This window comes from Pseudopipra pipra, chromosome 1 (genome assembly GCF_036250125.1).
Source record: "Pseudopipra pipra isolate bDixPip1 chromosome 1, bDixPip1.hap1, whole genome shotgun sequence".
NCBI lineage: Eukaryota > Metazoa > Chordata > Aves > Passeriformes > Pipridae > Pseudopipra > Pseudopipra pipra.
The window spans coordinates 132,536,787-132,561,596 of record NC_087549.1 but is presented as its reverse complement, the minus strand read 5'-3'; the positions used below and the strand labels follow the sequence as shown (position 1 = coordinate 132,561,596).

The window sequence follows — 24,810 nt, the reverse complement described above, 5'->3', positions numbered from 1 at the left end:
GGGCTTGTGCCCAGATACTGCATTTATCAGTTGTTTGTGGTCTTTTTCTCCAGGCTTCTTGTTCTCATTTTGGAAGCTTCTAGGACTTGTCAGCCTCAAATATCTGCATTTGCAGATGCTTAATGTCCATTTGGGACCCTAAACCAAGACCTAGATGTTTATTTACCGTCCCGTCAGATTCAGTGACAGCACACATGACCAGACCTGTCACAGAGCTCCATGGATTCCACAATTCCATGTGTGCAAAATCTTTTGAAAATCCAGATGCTTATTTTGGATCATTAGACGTGGTCTGAGCTCTGCTGACAGTCAATTTTTAGTGACAGCTGGCTCATTGGGAAATCTGACCTTTAGCGGTCACTATTATAGATAACAATTTTGATTTTAGTTCTTAAATCACCTATGCTGATTTATGCCTAAGTAGCAGTAACTCCCTGTGTAGCTGTCTCTCTTTCATGATACTTTGACAGGATAGGATTTGCAAAAGTGGTTCAGGGTTGAGTTCTTCCCTACTGCAAGCCAATTTCTGAATGTCAGCACTGCATCCCCACACATATGTGAGTACAGGCACTTAAAAGTCCACGTATTTCAGTAATTGGTAGTTAAAATATATGGAATTTGTGGCTTGGTGCTTGACCTCCAAGCTGTTCATAGGTAAAAACGCATAACTCTTGCATTATATTCAAGCAATTTCAATATAGGTATGTGTGGATGTGTAATGTTTCACTTTTTTTTTAAAAAAACAGTGCAAAATCATACTCTGTTTTCTCCAAATTGCATAGTAGAGAGATCGCTGTTTTCTCCTTCTATGGTGGGCTGCCTAAGAAACGTAGCGGTTTTTTTCTGTCTTCAAAGTTGAATTCATACTTCCTTTAACAAATTAACACAAAGGTATTTGTCTCTCAAAAAGTATTACTGCTGTTGGTATCAGGCACTGGATCTTCAGTCTGCCAGCTTGTCCCTACTTGAAGAGAACCTAATGTTCACTTTAGAAAGTATCTGTCTCCATTACTGTAAAGAAGGAGTGGCGTGCTAAATCAGGAGAGGGGATCTAGAGAAGGAATAGCACTTTCTGCACCACAGTGCTGATGTGAATGTTGTGTCCCATCCTGTGTTCTCTTCTGATGTCATCTGAACCAAGTACCTGAGGCTCAGGGAGCTGCAGCTAGTTCTATATGATGTCTATCATATAGAGGCATAATAATACATAATAAGGTATTTTTGACTGCATGGCTTGAATATATTGCCCATATGCTCTCATTATAACCACCTCAGTCTCCTCCTCTCAGTGTTTACTAGTTCTGCATAATTTCTCTGTCATGTCTTAGCTTAGGAATATAGTTGCAAAAAGTTCAGGATGCCTGCTTTTACATAATTGCTTAGTCTCATTGAGTTCAGCCAGGCAACTCATCTACACTAAGTTAAATACATGCATATGCCTGGGGTCTATCTTCCTGAGCTTTCTAGGCTTGGGGCATTCTCTCTGCCTCCAAATCTCTATCCACTTTTAATGAGCTGTATAAATAAATACAAAGTACTCCTGTTGGTTTCATATCCATAAAAATATATTTTGTTAGCAGGGAGGTATACAGTAATAGAAAAGATCACACCATCTGATGTTTTAGGGAGCTGTGGGAGGACAGGACAAGTAGCTGCTTCCAAATGGTTGATGGATCTGAGGCCCCAGCAAGACAGATTTGTAGGTTAACTGTGATAAATGATCTTTGGCTTCACTGACTAAAGCAAGGTCACCCTTCTCGGGGCACTGCCTGCATGCTGCAACCTTGCAGCAAACCCTTGTTGAAGAGTTCTTGAGCAAACAGACCAGTTCTTATTTACATTGGAATGAAATTAAGACTTCTCAAAGCCAAGATGATAAAATATCAGACAAGATGGTAGAGTTGTATAAAGTAGGACTAATGTTTACTTACTAGCACTTAGTTCTGGGTTTTTTTTCTAAAGGCAATAGGTCCAGAAAGACAGCTGGATAAAGGAAGTAAAGGAAAACTTAATTTACTACCCTAATGGGTGCACCTATTTGACAAATTTGAAAATCAGTTTGGTTTTTTTTTCCTTTGGAATATTTTTTGCATGGATGAAGGGTGGAGGAGGAGGAAAAGCACAGAGCTTTGACTGCACTGTGTGCCAAAGGTTTATTTCAACTATTTCTATGTTGGGGGTTGAGGGGGTTATTCCCTCCATTTTTTTGGCTTATGTCCAGCCAGTGAGGAAATAAATATGTGAAGAAAGAATGCTATGGAATGTTAACTGCACTGCTGTATTTTCTTCCTTTTATCATGCCCCAAGATTCAGTGAAGTTGATATAAATTCACCATGCCTTATTTTAAAAAGCATAACAGAAAGGCATTCTTCCTTTAAGAGTCAAACTGTAAAAGGTGATTTTCTTTCACTCAGTTTGGTTTAAGCCTGTAAAAAGCATTAAGTGAAAAATCTGATATATTTGTTAGGGCATTTATTGCATTACTAACTTATATTTTCAGTTCTCAGTGAAACGTTTATAGAGAACATAAACCTTGAAGAGTTTTTGTTCAGGATTAAAGTTATATTTTCTCCATTTTCTGCTGAAATAATAGTTCATAAAATGATTGTTAGTAATTATTTCTGGCTCTGTTTATTTTCCAAGGATGTTCTGTTCAACTGGCTGAGATTGACAGCCTTTAAAAAACATTCACCTTGATCAGAAGATTCATGCCCTTTAAAGAATTTCCAAATAATCAAAAGCTTCTGATTAGATGTCACCACTGTGGTGTTGTTCTTCCTTAATTGCACTTACAACAAACAAAGATGTTCCAGTAGATTATAAATCTGGCATATTCAGTAGTGGTCTTTCGTGGTGTAAGTAATGTGCTATGTCTTCCATAATTAGTATCTTTAATACTGGGCTAATTGGGATGCTGAAAGAATTAGGATTGGTGGTGGCATGTAAAATCAAAAGGAAGTAATTGCTAAATTCTTTCTAGGACAAAATAGTAAAGCATGTTCTAAATAAAATTTTTTCAGAAATACTTATTCTGGAAAATACCTGTATCTAAGAGAAACTGCTGAAAACTGAGTAAAATACTGTGAATTACTTAAGGTAGCCTTCTTTTAGTTTAATGAGTTAGTTGTGGTTTTAAACAGTTGCAAAACACTGTACCCAGCAGTCATGTTGCCTGGAATATCACAATCCCAGAATTCCCAGAAATTAAGGAAGTTACATGATCCTAAAACAGAAAACCACATTCTCAATAGCTTAGAGTATGTTATCACTGGCATATACTGTATTTTTTCTGTTTAAATAAGCTTTTCTTCACTTTAATGTCTGCCATGTAGACTCTATATTTCTTTCTTCATTCGATGCTCCAGCATATATTATCCTGGCAGAAAGATGCCTCACATCAAATGTAAGCCTTACTCTGTATCAGAATAGCATAGAACTAGGAGGGGAAATATCTGCAATATTGTCTATGAACAGTATTAACTATCTTCCTGCCATAAGTTCTCAATAGTTGGTGTTGGGTTTGTTTGGAAGGTTTCACAGCTCAGCATATTTATTCTGAGGCATCAGAGCGAGGGCTAGCCCGGGTGCATGTCAGGCTGCAGAAGAACAAAACTCAGGATACTGTTAAGTCTGTTGTATATTGTCTGATTCTCTTTAAGCTTAGCATTTAAACATCAAATCTACCAAATTCAATTTTAAGGTAGTGTGTTCTGTAATGGTGTTAATGTTCTGCTTCCTCTATGAAGCAAACCTTTCAAGCTGGATTTTTCAAGCAGTATTGTGTGGAAGAAATATCTTAATACATCTGAAACAGACACAAAACCACATCAAATCTAGTGCAGAAAGATGTTCAGGGAGAAATATACTTATATCTAAGTTTTTGTCTTGAGTTGCATTCAGTGATGACACATACAAATGATTTTATGATCAAGTTGTAATTGAGCTTAATGACCATTGTCAAATGTGAATTGCCTTGAGAGGCTGGATCATTTCATTGTCTAGCTTAGGTGTGACCAGAGTGAGTCTCTGAAGCCTAATGTGACTCATGAGCAGTGTGAGCATCTTAATTCTCTGTTCTGAGTTCAGGAGTTGCAACTATAATTATGATTTACCTACTGGGTTGATAGATTCTTTTAAAAATTTACCAAGTGTATAAAAATATATAGCTAGAGGTAAATCTATATTAATTAAAATAGAAAGAAAACCTACTTGCCTATATTGTTAGAACCTTCATTTGTTAGATTCACTTTTTTTCATTAAATGCTATTCATCTTGGCTGCTTTCCAGCTAATGGCATTTGTGCAACTGTCAAGTGAGAATTAGTTCAGACAGGCCAGGGTTATTATTACCTTCCTGGAATGCTCTGAATGAACTTACCTCCACAGCCTTCCAAATGGGACTCTGACCTCTGCTACATTGACATTAACAGCAATACTAAGGAATCAAACACTGATACTTTTCTTTTTATCTCCGTGCCATATCAGTGCATATTTATCATTGGTTGTCATGGCTTTTATTGTAATAATAAATATTTTGACCCCCTTTTCAGTACTTTGGTGGGTAAGACTGCTGTGATATGGTAATATAAGTAAAAGGAATCAAATTAATTTTTAAATTTCCAAAGAGACCGTTTCATACAGCCCCATGGAAATGATGATGGTCTGAAGACTGTGGAGTGCAGTGTTGTGCAGGAGCACAGAGCAAGGGAGCAGCATAGCCACATTAGTGCAGACTTTGCCCCAGTCTAGCTCATCCAAGAAGCCTGAGCAAGATATGGCAGTCTTGCTTCTAGTGAGGTACTGAGCTACCAGAGTGCGATTAAATTGATGGCCTAGGGAGCCTGGAGACTGGATTTTCCTACTCTGCGTGCGTAGAGAGTTCAGTGTTTCTGAATCTGAACTGTTGCCAGTATCTCAATTTGGGATGCAGGTGTCTGCATCTATTTATCTCAACTATCTCAACTATCTCAACACTGACATGTCATTCCTGTGGCTCTGTTTGATTGTATTATTTACTGTATAGTTTGATTTGAGGTACCTCTACACTATGCTGTAGAGCAAATTCTGTGTTTTGTGATTGATCAGCAGTGAGTAAAACACTGCTTCAGTGAGCCTTCAAACAGCTTTGTCTCTCTTTGTTCATCAGTTTTAGTCCTCGATACCCTCTGTGTAAAACACTGAAAAAATGGTAACATCTTTACTCTGTTAGATGCTCGTCTTGAGGTACCGTTTTATGCCTTTATCTATGTCAAAAGCTAAAAGCATCGCATCAAAACTTGTGTTCACTTGTTGTGGTGGTTTCATAATGGCTAAATAAGCTCTACAAAAGCTCCATGGAGGCACATCAGGCGCGTTAGGGAAGCAACTCCTGCATGCTGGAGCTGGCACGTCAGGTCTTTGAAGACGGTAGGTGTTCTCGGCATGGCTGTAACAACAGAAAAGGCTGTTGTATTTTGTAAAAATGAAATGCTACTTAAGGTAGGCCCTGCTCTGTGTGCCACATAGCTACTGCTAATAGGATGGCGTGCATATTCAGAGATACGAACTATCAAGGCCCATGAGGGTATGTCTGTATCTGCTGGTCAGAAGGCAATGAATTTGCAAAGAAATCATTAACTACAATATATGGTGCTGTACAGTGTCAGAACCCAGGAGAGGCTAAAGCTAAGGACAAGGGGGAAAGATTGCTGTCCTCAAGCAGACTTGGGTGAAAATGGGGAGTACAACCATTGTGGCAGTGTGTTGGTAGTGAGGTACCAAAGGAACTGTACAGGAACCCTGTTTTTGAGGGGACCACAGTGTCCTCTGTGAAACGAGCTGTGTATGGCTACTGTATGGCCTGCCTGATTTACACCAGTTTGTTCTCTTCATACCATTAAACTTTAAACTCTACTAAATGGTGTGATTGTTCAAGTTAACTGTGGTTTTGTCTTTCAGCATTTCAGGTTGCAAAGAATTGCTTAGAATAAAGAAGCAGAGCTGAGATTTCTAAAGGGAATTAGGTGCCTCACTCCTCTAGGCCATGCTATTAGTGCCAGAGAAATTAATTAATGATACATTGTGAGCATCATATCTTCACATAGAAAATATGCACAGTAAACGATTTTTGCTTTGGGAAGTATTTACCTCATGCTGTTAAGACTGTATAGACAACATATTATCTCCATTTGTTTCAATGCCCATTTGTCTTAATTATTAATGTGAATTTGAGCTGCTTTCTTCATTGCATTTAAAAGCAAATCACCCCAAGTTCAGAAGTTCACTGCACATGCCCCAAACTTTTTTTTCTCAAGAGCTTAAAGCAAACTTCAGTGATCTTAGTCATGTTCTGCTTGACCAAATACTGACCTTCCTCTGCAGTAGAAAGACATTTAAGCCTGTTTTCTGAAATTAAATCAAATTGTTGTAATCCATTGAGATTTACAACTGCTCAAGTCTAGTCAGATTCATATATGTTTCAAGTGAAACTGTTTATATGGTGTTTGTTTTTCTTGAGCTAAGGTGGTATGTAGCATTTGGGATTAAATTGAAAATCAGTGTGTTTTCACGAATGTCATCAGAGGGGGTATATAAAAATATTCCCAAAAATTTTTCTCAAAACAATATCTATGTATTATTTAATGCTCATTGCCAAAGGTTTCTCTCTATTCTGCTGTACACCACATTTTCTGAAAGTATGTATGCTGTCATGGCTAGTAACTGTTCCTCAGTGATTAGTGTGACAGTAAGTGAAGCGTGAATATTGAGACTTGCCATATCATGCATGCCAAGTTCCTATATGGCCCAACTGCTGTGAGACAAAACATGCTATTATGTTTTAGACACAAAGCCATATTGTATGAAATTCCATCCTGTCTCGTACTGAAGGAGGTGTATTTAAAAATCGAATCTTTTTTTTTTCTTTAGTTCTTTTTGTTAACTTTTCCGTATTAGGTATTTAACTACTGAACCCCATCAGAAAATTTAGCCTTTGGCTCTATTAAGGAATCATGTTTCAAGCTTAAATCAGGTAAATTATTAATGTTCTAAGGAGAATATTTTAAAGAGAATATTGGTAAAAAAAAAATTAATGAAAGAAACAAAAGCAAACGTTCCAACGTTCCAGACCACTGAGGTTATGCACTAAATGGGGTTTTCCGAACAATTCCAGTGTAGCATATGTAATTTAAATACATGATCATACAGTGCATTTTTCATAAGTAAAAGAATAGCTTGTCTTTAAACAAAGCAGCAAAATTAGTCATGCATTCCATGAAGGCATCAGTTTTAATACTGACAACCTTAGGAGCCCACATGCATATGCTTTTTGCAGTGTCCACTTATTTCCAGAAGTGACCTTCACAGAACACATGACTTTTGGAGAAGATTTTTTTCATTGCTGTGCAAAGCTCCATAAACAGAACTTTGATGTAGAACTGTAAAGATACAGCTGAGTCTAGGTGAAAGTGATGATTTGATCCATGAGTTACTTGGATGATCTTTGGCCTGTATTACACAGGAGGTGACACTAGATCATTATGGTCCCTTTAAAATTCATAAATGCTTGGAACCATAATACTAATAATGTAGCAACTGGAATTTTCAAAGAACTAACAAACAAATAACACCACCCCCACACCCCTAGCACTACCTAGAGTATGATTAGTGCAGGTAGGTCTAATAATTATCGCAGATTGAACTATTTTTGCAGACTGTGTAATGAATATAGTCCTTTTTTCCTATGTAATAATTATAAAACCAGCTCTAATTATGACTGATTTATTCATAATTTTTTAATTAGTTGATGTGATTATGTTGCAGCCCTAGATATTTTTGTTGAGTTTATATTGTATTAATGGATAATCTGCTGATTATTTGATGCTTATCTTTGGTTTCTTGATTGATTTCAGTAAACAGGTATCTTTTTTGTGTCTAAACTGGGAAGGTGACTTTGGATTTCTAAACTGTTCCTTCTCAGAATATTTTCAATTTATATAAGTTAATCTGATTTTTTTGCAAAAAAACCACTTAGCAGTATGCCAAGTATGCTGGTGATCACTAATACAGTCAAAATATCAGCATTGTTCTGTTCGAGGAACTACGGTGTCATCCATAATTTCACTTGCAATTCAGAATTAGTTAATCTTTGAACGTTATTTTCTCTTGCTTTGCCTTACTTAATTAGCATCTTCACTATACCTATGGGTCAACTAATGAATGGTGTAATTCTTATACTGGAGAGTAATGTTTCACTACTTACTTAAGTGACCTCGTTTTTCTGAATTAACAGTAGTGCTTATTGGAGACAGAGCAAGTTTACTATCGTTCTTAAAAAGGATGCATTTACCTCTGTGGGGAAAAAGTTACATTGGTGAAATGCATTGCCAGAACCTCTGAACAATTAATTGGTGCAAGGGGGGTTAGGATTCAAGACAGGCCTCACAGACTTAATATAATCACCATTCCATGGAAATTTTGGATGTGTAGAAGAGTTAATATCAATTCTCCCTGAATATTTACTCCTCCCTTTCCTTTTCTTTGTTACAATTAGCTTTTTCTTTTGGTATTTTGCTGTCTTCTGTAATAAAATTATCAGTAATTTTCACAAAAGTTTAGTGAACAATTTCGACAATCTGGTAGTAAATACTCTGAAATTAGTCTAATTTATAATCTAATTTATAGGCAATGACTGTTTCATTCAAGATGTTTCTATTTTGTCATGAACTGAAAATAAAAACAGAAAAAATTATGCCCATCAGAAACACTGGAGTTCAGTTGTTTAACCTGAAATAGCAATTCCGAATCCTAATCCTGGGTGTTCTATAAGATTATGACTGATGAGATACAATGTCCCAAAGTGGTCAGCACTCCTGGGCAATTCATCCCTGGGCAATTTCTGGATCAATATCCTGCTAGTTCTCAAGAAGAGATCAGATAGGCACAGTATTCAAATTTCTATCTAGCATGCAGTTGCTAGAAATTAAAAAGACAGCCAGTGGCATATTTTTTGAATGATTGCAAACATCAGCATATCATACATATGCCAGCACATAATTTACTAGAGATGCTTTTGACTTTTAATTTATTTTATTTTTCACACTGACTATAGTATGGACATGGACAAAAAGTTGTCCCTATGACATTTGTAACTTAAAGGTCTCAATGTAATAACAATTTATTTTTTTCATTTAGTGTTTTCAGTGTTGTCCATTCTTTGTTGAAGAGGCAGTTTTCACCTCTGCATACGCTGAACCATATAAATTATGCCATGTCAGCGTGGTAAAAGAGTAATGCTATTTAATCCATCTTCTTGGATTTGTTTTCTGGAAAGTCAGCTTGAGCTGAAAAAAATGAACATTTGCACAAAACATGCTGTAGAATTATGGATTTTCGAGGATAACATCTTTTTTTTCAAACACTGTGGTATTTTGGACTGAAGTTGGGAAAACAGTGCATTGCAAAATAGAGACTTTTTATACACTTTGGCATTTAACCAACAAGAGATCTTTACTGAGCATGGTTGAATTTATGAAGTTACCTACTAATAATAACAACATGGTATTGACAAGATTTAACATCTTTTTTTTTGACTGCGTGTTACAAAAAGTTTGGTAGCTTTGGAAATGTAGGAGGCAGCTGTAGGTTAGTAGACCCAGGCCACATATTACTGATTGCCATTTTACTTTCTCTCCTCCAAGTCTATTACTTTTAGGTTATATTTTCTTATAATATTCCCAAGAATATAGCTCCCAATGAAACAATAAGTTTTCTCAGACTTCTCTAGGAAGCTTAGGAAAGATAATTCACTTACACTTTAATGTTTGCGTTGCTTTAACACTTAATGAAGAGTCAACCCCCTGCCATAAGAATATATGAACAAGTAAGAAGTCAGTACTTCCCAAAAGACAAATGTCTTTATGAAACATGATGCGAATGTTGCAAGTTAAGCATCATTGGATTTTAAAATTTGATACTCACAAAGTTGTATAAATGTTGCTGTTATTGTAAGCTTGGATTTTATGCATTTAGATAGTAACAACCATTTGTTTCCAGCACTTTACATTTCAGTCTGTCAGTATGCTCAATAAAACCTAAATGGAAGAATCAAAACAGTTGCTTCCAAGATGCTGTTGCTCATGATGCTTTAGCATACTAGGCAGGGTATATATGATATGGTATATTGTATGCTCTGTAGTTGTAAAATTTGTATGAATTTTGAGCTGTCAATACGTAAATAATTCATTAGCTCTCTAACCTGAGGAATAGCTTTCTTGGCCATGCTCCTGGGCATCAAGACATGGCGTTTCAACTTGCTGACTGCATGGAATTAGTAAACAGAATAATGATACTGTTTTTCAGAAAAACCTTCTCGTTTGTGTTTCAGGCTGAGCCATGTGAACCACGCAGAAGATCTAGCCTCCAAACTACTCCAGTGTTTCCCAAAGAACAGATTGTCAGCACAGGCAGCTCTGAGCCATGAGTATTTCAGTGATCTGCCCCCACGGCTATGGGAGTTAACTGATAGTGAGTATAACCACCTTGAAATGGCTTGAAAACAAAGATGCTAGTTCATACAGATGCATTTGTGTATGCTAACCCTCACAAGCAGACAGCTTCATGGACATACACAGCCACACACAAAATATGTGACTGCGATTGTGTAGATTGAAATTACATAGTTAGCTTGACACAGGACAAAATGGATTCTTTCTTTTTGCTATCTCTGCTCTGCAGTCTGCAGCCTGCTATCTTTGTATTTGATTATGTGTGCAGCCAATAGAATTCTCTGAATTGTTATAAAGCAAAAGGAAAATACAATTTACATATTTAGTGCTTTTCACTTTATAACATACAGTACTTCTTAACTAGCTGCAGCACGCAGGATAAAAATCCAGCTGTGTTTGATTCACAGAATCTCTGTATGTTATAACAGTAACCTTTAAGAAAGGACTTGGCATTCAGAAGTCTGAAAAACACCAAGTAGACAATGAATTAATTTGATGAATTAGACTGTGCACAGAGGTGATATTCTTAACTAAGAATGCTTTCACTATTTACATACATCTTTTTATTTCTTTCATTAAACAAAACGCATTCCAGTTGACTTGGCATAAATATTCCTATCATCATGTAGGGTGTCAATTATCTCTTTAGTAATTGTAAATCTTTTATATTGTACACATCCATGTAATTTTTCAGTGTTAAAATCACACTACTATTTATTCTGGGGAAAAAATACTATCATACATGATATTTTTTATTCAGAGAAAGTTCTGTTATTAAAAATAGGTTTCACAAGGCAATAGCAGCATTTTGCTTTAACTTAGTATGGTAAAGAAATGCATGTTGCATTGGAACACAGAATGTTCTTTTCTGCTTTCAAATATACATCCATTAGCAAAGGATCTAAATCCAGTACAACAAGGCAGAAGGTTCAGAGATGCAACAATGGAACATGTGTGTGTAACTGTGGCTGATTTAAAAGTTTGCTTGTAAAAATTGAGCTCCCTTTCTGAATATTAATGCATTATAGAATCTGTTTACATCAGCTTCAGTATGAAAACTTTCATCTTCCAAAGGTTTATCTTTTCCATCCTCAACAGCTGTAGTAGTCACATTTTGAGCTATTTCTGTGGCCTGGCTGCCCAAGTACCCTACTCCCAGCTCTGCTCTGAAGAGTGCTCTCCCATTCATAAAATATGAACATTAAAATCAAAATAGCACCATTAATTTTTGTCCATCACTGTCATAGATTGTGTCCTTGCTCTGCAAAAAGATTCCCAGTTTCCCCCTCTGCCACGTTGACCCACCACTCAGTTTGCTGACCATGGTACTTGATAGGCAGAACATGGATTCAGTGTAAATGAAGGCTTCTGTTGAAAGTCTGCCTTTGCTGAAACTGATGCAGAGGTTCATTTCTTCAGGACTAATGAAACATCAAGAATGCCAGTTCTTTTATCCTATTTCCACTAAATGGAAAACAAAAATCACTCTGCAGTGGTGACATCTCAATCCTTCTGACTGTGTGATTTAGTCTAGCCAGGATTTTGAATTCTGAATTCTGCAGTAGTACTTTTCTGTTAATATGGACTTATTACCCACTTGCCACTTAGTTTATCAGTCAGTGGTTAAATCCAGTTCTATCAGTGAAGTAAATGCCTACACATTATCACTCTGCAGCAGGCTGCCAACAGAGACAGTCTTGTCCTAGTCATTAACAAGCACAATGTATGCAGAACACCAGAGGGGAATTAAAACCACAAAAAATACCTCAGGGTGGTATTTTTAATATGAGAATTTAATTTGTAATTTCACAGATTAAGAATTTTGGCTGCATTAATCCTTTTATCAGCTCACAGCAGGTTATTTGCAGAAGCATAACCATAAGGCGATATTCATTGGCAGAAACACGTCTTTGCATAACGTTAAACATCAGGAGCAGTGAAACCTTTTGAAGGGGGGAGAATAAAGATGAAAAATCATTATATTTTAAAGCAAGGTTCTTCTAAATGCCTCCAGTAAAATTTGGAGTTACAGAAAGACTATTTCTGTGTCTAGTAGATAATCATTATGAAGCATAAATCCAGATGCAAGAAAGGACAATCCCAGTATCAAATACTACAATCATTTCTATTTAGTATGACTTGGATATACTTGTAAACATATTTACAAAACAAAGAAGTCATATACTTTAGAGAGCTGGGAAAATGTTTACTGTGTAGTGAAATTACTAGTTTTTGTGATTCTAGTTTTCTGTGTTAATATTTTACATTGGGAAACGCTACAGATAGTTAATTAAATATAGGTATAAACATACTGAGTCTTTATGCACAACAGAAGTGTGTGTACAGACAAAATTTCCTGCTTTCAAATTCAGACACCACTGCGATTCTGCAAATCTCTCTAGTGAATAGTGTTCATCATGGAATATGTTTTGTCCAATTTGATCCTAATGCTGAATTGCAAATTTGGGGATTTAGCACAAAAAACCAAGGAAAGACTCACATGTGAGGAGAAAGGCATAGGGGAGGAATCAGTCAAATTATTTTCCATTGGAAAATTGTTTCCTTGGAATCACAGCATTTCACAAAAGTATGGTGACTATGTCTACATTGAAAAAGTGAAAATGGAGTGTTTCACTTTCTATTCACGTTTTGACTTTAGTGCTATATATTTGTATTCTATGTAATATTTTACATTATAATTTTTAATGTGGTTTATTTTAGAAATGTGTGCAAAATTAGTTTATGTGAGAAGCAGTTTCAATTTTTTTACTTGATTGAGTTTTAAGTCAAGGCATCATTTCAACTGGATTGGAAGTTCAATTTCCAGATAAGCTCTGTCTAACAGGTAGCTACTTTCAGGTTTTAAAAATAGGACATTAAAAAGATAAGAGTAGTGCAGTTCTGCTGAAGACACCTTGTGTGGGAATACAATGCAATTCATGATGCAACATAGCTTTCATTCATCTCAGACCTGAGCAGTAATCTATAGATTAGCCCTTAATACTCGTTATTTTCTATTAAAAAAAAATCAGTCCTCCCACTCTTCTACTTTAATATTGAGAGCTCATATTCATTTATTTGCATAGAATATACGCCATTCACAATGTATGTTACTGAGGATAGCAGAATGTGAAATGGAAGTTGAGGTGTCAAACTGCAGTGGGAAGATCTGTGCATAAAACAATAACCACACCTTTTAAAGACATAGAGATGAAAGCGTAGCTTCAAAAATCTACAGCTATGCCAGTTGTTAGTGCAAACCCAAAGAACACTGTTACAGCCTTGGTTAGTTCTTAGACATTTCCTTATGCAATCATGCAGTGGCAGCTCTCCTGAGGATATTGTTATATGAAGGTTTGTTTTCAGGAGGGATTAAAAGTAATTGATTTTTTTTCCCCATCAGTTTGAGGCATCCTAAGTAAAAGTGAGTTCTCATATTATCAATATGCTAGTCCTTAACCATTTGCAGTTTGATCCCTGTGATTATTAACATCATGTCCACTAGTAATTAATAGCCTGGTGTGACATTGAAATTGTCCAGGTTTTTCTAGCTCACACAGAAGAGGGCTGCTTTACGTAAAAACTTTTTGAGTGGTTGGGATATTTTTATCAAGCCTAGTTGTCTTTAACAATTCAAAAATGAAAGTCAAACAAGATAGTTCATTTCTACTGACACCAAGATTGTCAAGATGTGATATGTGATATCAAATCATTGAAAAACTTTGCTGCATTTTTTTATATTCTTATTTCTTTCTAAATGCACTCAGCAGAAATTTGAAAGTGAAAAATATTCATTATATAGTGGTGTACAGAAAAAATAAACACACACAACCTGGAAACAGGTTTTTTTAGAAGTTGCATCCAGCTAAGAATGTTTGCATCATACAACTTCCATCATAATGCATGCAGCTTCTTTCCATTCAGAATTTGTACACTGCTTGCTTGCATAAATAGCTGGTAGACATAAAAGCTGCATATATTTACTGTGTTGTGTTTGCCATATATATTAAATAATTATTTTTAAATTACTGCTTTTACAGAAAAAAAATAATCGGAGTTTCTGAACTGACACTCTTTTTTTGCAGTGTCTTCTATTTTTACTGTACCGAATGTAAGATTACAGCCAGAGACTGGAGAAAGCATGAGAGCCTTTGGAAAAAACAATAGTTATGGCAAAGGTGTATCAAACAGCAAACATTGAAGAATACCTATGTTCACAACTGATAATGCAGGTAAGACATGATTATTGGAAGGTATATCTTTGAAAATGCTCTTTAGTTCTCCTTAGAGAAGCGAAATATAAAATTCAGCTGCACCTGTTCATGTGCAGGTTGATAATCTGTTTTTGCAGTCTTATGGTAATATGAGTGTAAGTTTCTGGCCTTTTGGGCAGGATCAGTGTCACTGACACGTTGAAAATATTGCAAAAGTTGGTGCTGGCATATTAAACAATAGGTTGCCTTTAATTTGGATTGACTTTTTTTCCTCTGGTAAGATATGCAGAGAGAAAATACTTCTTGCCAGTTCTGTTGTTTGGGGCAAGGATAAGAAATTCTGTGATTCTGTTCTATGATTTAAGGTCCTTTCCAACCCTAACTATATGTGATTCTATGATTTAGTAGGTTTGGTAGTCTTGATGGCAGAAGGATGTTCTTGCTAGAGAAAGAGGTGCTGTCATGTTAGTGAATATGATCTATAATCCTGACCTACTAGTACTGTGTCTGTTCTTTAGTGGCTTTCATTCAGTATCCCATCTTGTCAACCATAGTTAGTCAGCAGTGAAATAGTGTGTTATGTGGCTTCTGGTATTCTAAGTGCGGAATAGGAATTGGAAAGGGCTGGAGAGTAGAGACGTTACTTACCAAATTACAGTAAGGGAATGGTGGATGTTATATCATGGCATTAATTCTCTTCTTCCCATATGCATCACCCTAGTGTTTGTTCAGTAGAATTTAGCACTTGACAAAGTCTTCCAGATAAGCAGTATTCCCTTATATAGCAGCTCTGTTTATTATGCTTCTCTAAATGGTTTCATACCACAGTGTTTCACAAAATACCTAAAGTGCGGATTCTTTTCATCCAAAAAACCAATGTCTGCCTTTTTTTATTTATTTATTTTAAAGTCACAGTTGCTTTTGCATGTTCAGTCCATTATAACAGCTTGTTACAGAAGCTCTAGGAGCTAAGTGCTCATGTGCTTATGTACCTATTTGAAGATATAGTCTCATAGAAATGTAGTTCATGTCTGTCTTTAGCTGTCTGCCTTTTACAATATCAGATATAACTTTCTCAATTTAATTACAATTGGATTTACTGTTGTGTGTTTATGTTCAATTGTTTTTTAACCCTGTAATATTATGGAGTCTCTTTGCCTGAAAGGCAGTAACTACTGGAAAACTGGAATGAGTAGGTTTCAGTGTTGACAGTCTGCCCCAATTTTTGCACAAGCTCTTTGCCAGCAAACCATTTAAGATTCTCTAATGTCAGAAATGAGGCTGCCTCAGAGCAGTCTGTTTACATCTTTATTGACAAGCTAATCCCTACTTTTTCCTGGGGCTGTGTCCCTGCAGACATCTCTTCAACCTTGTCTGTTCTAACATGACATATCATCCATCTAAAGTAAATTTAGAATGTGCACATCTGTGCTAAAGACCTTTTGTATAGAAGCTAATGTGCAGAATCTCAATTCTCATGTACAGAATTTCCTTTCTGTTGCTTCCAAACAAATATAATTTTTCATCTCTACAATATGCAGAAGAAAGTTTGCGTGTGCAAATGAGCATGTAAAATAGCACAAAAGAGAACCATTGGATTATTCTTACTGAATATCTATTTGAGCAGATACAGATTACTTTTTTTATATGTAAACAGAAAGAGAGAACCATAGATACCTTGACATACATCACTGTACTGTTATGGCTGCTCAGCCACAGTTTTAATACAGAATAGCACGTTTCATTGTGTAAAGTCTGACGCCACTTAACAAATGTTCAGACATATACATTATTGATTACAGTTTTCCATTGTGGCTTGGGACTTTGTTGTATTAGGTGCTTACAGTGGAGTGATATATCAGCTCCCTGTTCCAGTATTTGTCTTGTGATATGAGATGGGGAGCAGTGGATAATGCTGGAAAAGTGTTAGCACCAAGCAGAAGTCCTCTTCTTTGTACTATGTGGAGAGCTGGGGATTATTGAGGTGCAACTGAAATAACCGGAGAGGCAAAAAAAATATGAACATGGAAACTGGATGTGGGTGAGGAATTGCTAAAATTAGTGGAAACCTTTAAAGGCCTGAGACCACCAAGCAAGTGGAGGTATGAATTAGTGTAGGAGAGTGAAAAGACTTGGGGAAAAAAGACTACAGTTTTGCTTATGTGAAAGGGAGATCTGGTGAGTAGCAGGTGTTGTGATTTTAAGCAGTAGAATGGGGACTGGCAAGTAGGATGTTCAGCCTGTAAAATGGGTGAGTTATGAGTCAGTTGTTCTAGCAGAAGTGTCAAGTTGCAGTAAGCAGGATAGTGGCATTAAGGAAGGGGTATTTATTACAAATATTCTCTTAAAGTCTCCATTCACAAGGCTCGGTTAAGCAAAAACATGCATGAATAGCAAAAAAAGATAGCAGTAGCTCTCCAGGGCCACGAAGTAAACAGGTAAACAAGGCAAGTAGAGCTAGAGGGATGGAGGTAAACAGCACAAACCGTTAAAATGTCAGTGAGCATGATCAGATAACATCACAGCCAGTGGCTCAGATTACTAGTAGTGTTTTTGTGGACCACACTGCATTGTCTTGGGCTCCAAGAAGAGACAAGTTCCAGTGCCCATGGGGAACAACCTAACATTTGGAGTTACACCAAGGTCAATGCTGAGTCTGCTCCCTGCTGGAGAAAATTAGCAAATATGTGGTAATGAGCTCCATTGCACACAGAAAAATCTGTCAGCAGTGAATTAGATGCAGCCTTTGGTGGAGAAAGGAAACAAACCTTTAGGCCATATCCAAGCATCTTTAAAGCAGAAAAATTTTATTTTGTGCCTGATGGTTTTCACTGATATTTTTTTCCCCATGGGGAGGAAGCATCTTGGTGGAAGCATTCCCCATCTCTACATGTATTGTTGAGTTATATTGTATATATTATAGTCACCCATCTCTACAGACACAGTTTTATCTAGACAAGGACCATAAGAAACTCTAGAGCTCCGTTTCCACTTGGCCAGTGGAACACATGGCTAAAGCTTGTTGCTCTCTGGAGAAGGATGAATCAAATAGTAATTGAAAAGACAAGGCATTACCTGATACCAGATAGCACACAATGTTTTCTTGCGGTGATTTATAATCCCCAGTTCCCATTGGTGGACCAGAGACACAAGATGTGTTTCTGGCCTATTGTCTGCTTCCTGGAGCCAGCAGGGACAGCTTCATTCAGCATGGTAACACCATATGCTTTTAAAGTATTTAACCTGTATTACCATAATGAGATCCCCTGGCTTTCTAAATCTCTTTGACAATTCACTGAAGCAAAACAGAAAGTGGTCTTTATTTGTATTGCTTCACCACACGCACATGCATCTGAGCAATCCTGAATTTCAATTGCAGGATGCTGAATTCTTTCTTCTGTTTCTATTTAAGTCAGCAACTGACACCAGCCCAACCAATCAAAGAGATGATGGCGTCATTTGGGTCAGCTCAGCTGTGTAAAACAGAATAAAACTGAAGAGGTGACAGTTACTACTATAATGGCAAAAAGTGCTAGTTATTTTGTACCTTCTGACCAGGCATTTTCAGGAGCACAGAATTGTTATGTAAAATTACCTTTTTCTCTTTATTGGCTAAAGAGGTGGGTGTTATTGCATCCCCATCTAAATAGTTTCATTTTTGTTTGTCACCTTCAGTTTTACATTTATAAATTGTGTAAGAGTGTCTCTTCAGCTCTGCTGTGTGGGAACATAATTTTTGCCTGCCTTGCCCTAGTCGAGCTGCAGGAAAGCTGTAATACAGCAGTGCACGTGTCCAGCAGTCAGTATTGAAAGTCATTCTCATTCACTACTCCCCTGCGTTTACTGCATTCTGGGTGTCCCAGTGTTGCTAAAACGCTGTGGAAAACCATACACTGTGCATCTAAGTCTTCATCTCTGCAGCTTCAGGGGATAAAACTGTAGTAATTAAAGTGGAGAAAGGTCTGCATAAAAGAGAATTTCTGGACTGAGAGGTTCCATGTCAGCCAGATTTTGTCACTGTTGATTTAATCAAAAGCTGAAAGTAGCCAGTAGTGGTTTATAGGTGCAAAATCTCAAAATTCAGTGTAAAACCAGATTAAGTGAGAAAAGCAGAGCTATAAAAGCACAGCAGTTGCCAGTTTAATTTTTTTAATGCACTTTCTTTTTTTTTTAATAGATGGATTCAGATAGATGTATACAGTCATTGTGCTGCTGCAGTGGAAAAGACAGGGGCCTAAGACCGAAGATGGGAGGTTTAAATTTCTCTTGCATCTTTTAGTGCCACTGTCTATACATGAATGTTGAGGGTCAGTTTAATTATTTAACTAATACTGGATTTGCATAAATTGGCTTCCGTGAAAAGGCTAATAAGGTGCAGTTGCAGTGGGCAGCTGAAAGCAATTTGGGTTTGAGTCCAGTAATGACAGTACTAAACAGAGTTGAAATTGTAACATCAATTTTGTAAAATGCTAGATTAGTATTAAGCTGTGAAAGATAACTACAGAATCCGAGACACTCTTTGGCTCTCTAATACTTTTAGTGCCATTATTTTCATGTGTTGACAACATAATGGTATTATGAGACTGTTCCAGCTGTGCTTTACTTAGTATCAAAGACTAAGATCACCACACTGATAGAATATATCCTAAATTAAACAGATAAGGGAAAAACTCCAGGTATTAAATTATATTCTCCTCATGATATCTATTATCTTATTTCTATTAATCTAAAATGAAAGTTATAGACTGATTTTCGTCCTCTATTCATCCATAAAATAAATCCACCAGTATTCACTGGACTCTGTGCAGAGGGTGAAATGGACTGAGCAAATAGGTGGCCAGTGCAAAGCTGTCTTCATATAAACTGCCCATCTTACCTAAGTTACACATGGGGACTGGAGGGTGGAGGAACTGTCCATCAGGTCCCCTAGTATGCCACAGTAAAGGGAACCCACTACTTGATCAAGGAGTTCATAGGACTTAGAAAATATGTTTAATGGTTTTCTCATGTCAGTACTGTAACAACTTGCCTTGTCTGTTGTCATGTGAAATACAGTCATTTAATTGCATTCTGAGTAAGTATTAGAATACACAGTCTCTTGGCTTTTTTGACAAAAAGAGTTGGTAACATAATGCATAGAGATATGGAGAGTGAATTGGTGAAGGATGCTGAGTGGTCTCACTAAGATAGCTGAACACTGGTTGTACTGAAAGCCTGTCTGATCTGGAGACTGAAAGACCAGGCCAGCATCTATGTCTGGACATAAGTATATGGAAATAAGTAGGCATGAATAGGATTTCTAAAATCATGGACAGGATTTTCAGAGGAGAGGTACCTTGGGAGTTTCTTTAGGAAAGAAGGAGAAAGAAAGGAAGCAGGACAGAGGAGGAGGTCTTCATATTTATTGTTACATACTCTACTTGGTAGGACAAGTATTTCAAACCTTCATGTCTAGAAGATGTTGGTTTCTTCCCTGCAATTATATACTCCATGTCATTCTGTGTGAAATTACTGGCTACATATTTATTGGCATTACTTTTTTAAATTGCTATGTGTCATGGCCAAATCAGCTGCAGAGCTGGCAAAGAAAAATGAAGCGTTACTACTGTCACGGATAACTTTTTTCAAAGGACAATACCACATTTTCTTGTACCATGGCATAGTATGGAGCCTATTTTCAGTTCATTTCTAATGCATGATAACTTGCCTTCAGCACTGTGAAGATTAATTTTCAATTAATTTTTAGTGTAGAGGTTTGTAATTTAACAGTCGTTTATGCTATAGGAAAGATATTAGTGATACTTGGCATGAATGCATGTGCTCAGTTGCAGCGCTGTTTATCTGTCTTTTCAGTTTGTTTGCTCTTAAATTTAAGAGATGAAAGGTGGAATCCTCTGTGCCAAAAGTGCACTGTATTGCATTATTAATATTAGGATAGCAAGCAATTCCCACTAGATGGTCTTTGTGGGCTGTTGATGCTTTAAGAAGTGTCTAGGCATGAAAGGCCATTTGAGTTCCAGTGGGCTGATAGTCTGGGATGACATTTGAATGTGGCGAGGACAATGTATAGATGACAATGACTGGGAGGGAGGCAAAAGCGGGTCTCAACTCTCCCTATTCTCCCATGGACAGTCACCTCTTCTTTAGGATTATTTCCTCACATGACTCCTCAGTTAGGCTTTGTCTAAGAGGAAAGTGGAACCACTGAAGGGGAGAAACCGAGGTTTCCAGACAAAGCAGAGGCTTCCAATGCTGCCACACAGCCCGTAACCCAGAGAGACAGCAAAGCTAATGAGAGGCATTGCCTTTCAGGCATCATTTGTAGCATTCACAATTAACAGAACATTTTACTTTCAGCCAAATCATAAACAAAAAATTAATTTTAGTAATTCCATATACTGGAATTGTGTCTGTGGAGAGCAAGCTTTTTGTTGCCATTTTGAGTCTGAAGCTTTCATTGCCTGATTCGCTGTGAAATAAACACACGGCAAACCACTTTGGGTCTGAAGGCAATACCCACTAAAGTAAATGTGTACAAATGTTTCTAGTTGTGGGAAGGTTCTTACCTAAATGTAGAAATAGTTTACAACTCAGTTAATAAATTACATTAATTTATTCTACCCCATAAGCTGGGATGAGGATGGATGGGTTTCCTACATCCTCCTAGTGTTAATTGCTATAAAAAATCTTGAGAGGAAAACTCAAAAAATTCAGGAAAGAATACTAAATTCTCCAATAAAAATCTCTCATATAGAAGAACAGCACTGAAACAGTATCTTCAGATATTTTAAGAAGTGGAAACAGAATTCAGTACTTTCATAATTTTGTGGTCTTGTTATAAATTAATAATGTTGCTTTGGACCATATATGTATTTTGAGTTAGTATTTCTGGAGGATCATTCTCTGCTGTTAGTAACCTAGATATCAATTCTGTACAGCCACTTCTGCGACCCTCTTTTGATGTTAATATAAGGACAACTTGTACATTATATTTTCTGGCAGGTATATTGTAACAATACAATCACAGCATGTAGTATCGTGGTATAAGCCTTTTTATTTAAGTTTTCTCCCTGAAATTTTCATTTTACAATTGCTTTTAATACCTCCCTTGTTCAGTATGTGCATTGCATGTATATTAAAATCTAGTTAGCTTACAGTCTGAAAGGAAAGAAAATCTATACAATTAAATCTGTCCTTGTGTGCTTGAAAGATACAGCACTAAGTAATCTGTCACATCATAAAAGGAACAAAATCAAAACAACTGAGTCATTATCATGACTCTGCTTGGTTTCAGCCCACAAAGTCACATCTAGACTCTGCAGATACTGTATTTGTTCTTTTATGTATCTGTGTGCAGATACTTGTAAATACAGAGGTGTAAATGTTGCCAGCATTTAAATTAGGTTAAAAGTGCTATTTATGGCTCGCATCAACAACAAAAAAATATTCATAATATCCCTAGGTGAAGACACTCATTTAACGAGCTTACAGCTCCTAATTAATTCTGTAAAGAACGCCATTTGGCAGAGCAGAATTATGAGGTTTGCATATTGATGGTGACAGGGAAAAATATATCTGTTTTCTATTTATGTGGTAAAATTAACTTCTGTGCTTTAGAAAATGGCACATCTCAGAGGTATTGCTTTCAAAATGATCTCAGGATATAAAGAAATCAGTAATAACAGCACCAGGCATTCAGTTCTGTCCTAATTTTCCCACTAGTTTTTCAGTGTTTCAGCTGCCTCAGAGACTTAAAGTACTCTCATTAGGTAGCTGGAGAGGCTGCCGGCTTGCCTATTCCATCACTAGCTTCCTCTCTCGCTCCCCTTCTCTTGCTCTCCCTTTTTTTCCCCCCCTCCTGCCTTGGGAGTGACTGTGAAGATCATTTGCTGGCATGATTGGCAGGTTAGAGCATTCGATCAGATGAGTTCCTCTTAGAGCAGGTCAAAAAGGCTGGTTAGCAGGAGCTGTCGAAAAATGCCAGCAGCATTCGAAATGGGAAATGTCATGACTTCGAGGCAGGGGGTGCCACCTGGAACAGAAAGCCCCCAGCTCATTAGCAAGTTACAGGATGCAAGCTTAACTGGAGGGAGCAGAGGAGGAAAGATAATACCCAATAGGGAAAATTATTGTGAAGTGGAATTGATTTCATGTATAATTTGTTTATCACTAGAAGGGACAAATGCTGTCCTCCTGACATGTGCGGAGGAGTGTGGACTATGAATGAAGCAACTTAGCATAATCTCCAGGTTGAGCTCTGGATTTAAAGAATGCCAACTTCTTTCTTCCCAACTGTGGAAGTGATCAGGTCATGTTGTATTAATTAAACGTGACATACTCTCAAATGGTTTATCTGGGCAATTTTAACAATTTAACAGAACACGGTAGATATGAGCTGCATTCATTATTAACACGGGGCAGTGGTTTGTCTTCTGGATGTAATGGGATTGGGGTTCTTCTGCAAGCTGCTGTTGTAAAAAGACATGTTTCTGTTGCAAGTTGAATTATAAAAGACCTTATTTTTAATGCTTGGTCGGACTGCATAAAATCAGAATGCAGTTTCAGTTGCATGATATAATTTTATTTCCAGGAAAAACTACATACCCTAGGAAAGTATGGATTTAAAAATAAATAAAGCATTCAGGCTTACTGTATAAAATTTAATCTGAAATGAAGACTACAGAGTCTGCTGCCTGTCATGGACTTAAAGAATGCATATATAAAATATCAGCATTACAAAATGCTTAGTCTTTTCCAAGACATTCTGTAGTAGTAAAATTGCAGGCAAACTGTTCATCCCAGGCAGTTTAACAAGCCCCTGGCTATTAATGTTGCTAACCATTCATTTGTTTCATTGGTCTGTGTTTTCATATAAAAGGCATATTACATATCAGTAGAGGTGACTGTATAGATATTTTTTTCCCCATAGTTTTTTTCAGAAATGTTAAGAAAATAAGATGGGATCATGATATTTTCTGGAGTCTTTTATTGTGTTATCTTTGTGCAGCTGTGAGTCTAGCTCTGCTCCTCCTGAAGACAATGGGAGAATTCTATAGACTTCAATGGAAGTAGGGCTGGCTCCCTTATCAAAACTTACATAGACAAAACAATACCATCTCAGGCTGAGTAAATGAGATTTAAAGGCTGCAAGAGGTTCCTGAAGAACTGTTTTGCAAAATCTATCTCTTCTTGTTAAGGAATTTTGTTTTTTAGATATTAAACTCATACTTCTTTCAGAAGTTTGCAGCTCATGCTTAAGCAGTCTCTTGGTCAGATGCTGAGGAATGTTTTCTTAGTGTTATTCTTGATGATTTTTTTTCAGCTTTCATTTTCTTTCATCCATCAAAGTTTTAAAGTCAGTAATGGAGTAGCCAGTGTTTGCTTTATTGAGTAACCACAGGCTGTTGGATTTCCCTTTCTCCACCTAATGTGAATCAGAATCAGATTTTTTTAACAGAGTTCCTTAATCAAAATATTTGTACAGAGCCTAACAGACAAGTGTTTTCTGTTTTGTATTTCATGTAAAAAGCTCAGCATTAACAGCCTGCTAGTTTGGCAAAAAGAGGACTTACTAAAGCACCATAAACACAGACATTCTTTACCTTTTAGATACCATTTTAGTGTGAAGTTCTTTCAGATGGCCACTGTGAACACTGGCTGCTGTAGTCTGCATTACTGAACACACAGAGGTTCAGTCCTTTGCAAAGCTCAATAAAGAGAGCAAAATATAAAAATAAAATATTCTCTGTGCAGATCCCATGGGAGAATTTTTCCTACCTTGGGTAGCTCTGCAGATGCCCAACTACTATTTAAATAAAAAATTGGAAATTAATTTCAGAAGTTCAGAAGGTGGTCATTACTGAATGTCTGCTCTGGTACTTTGCTTGGGGAAGTGATATGCGCTTAAATTATTTGTATAGGTTTGAAAATTAGGCCTCTTTTGGGAAAGGAGAGTAAACTGTCTGGGAAATCTCCAAATGGAGTAAAAAAAAGGATCAGTAAGCACTGGGCAGACCTGCTAGACTTTAACCCTGAGATATATCTGAGGGACCTGTGGTGGCTATAGTGTCTGTTTGCATCTGGTAACAGCTGCTTGGACATGAGCAGAAGGA

At 36.9% G+C, this 24,810-nt stretch overlaps 1 protein-coding gene across 4 annotated transcripts in view; it reads left to right on the top strand.

Annotated features, from left to right (window-relative positions):
- Positions 1 to 24,810, top strand: part of CDK14 (cyclin dependent kinase 14) — a 345,123-nt gene that overhangs the window by 236,769 nt on the left and 83,544 nt on the right. For all 4 annotated transcript variants that reach the window (XM_064677983.1, XM_064677973.1, XM_064678003.1 and 1 more), the window contains 2 exons: positions 10,364 to 10,503; positions 14,570 to 14,716. In XM_064677983.1, the coding sequence (XP_064534053.1) occupies positions 10,364 to 10,503; positions 14,570 to 14,685 (256 nt within the window). In that variant the 3' untranslated portion in view covers positions 14,686 to 14,716. The remainder of the gene's footprint in view (positions 1 to 10,363; positions 10,504 to 14,569; positions 14,717 to 24,810) is intronic.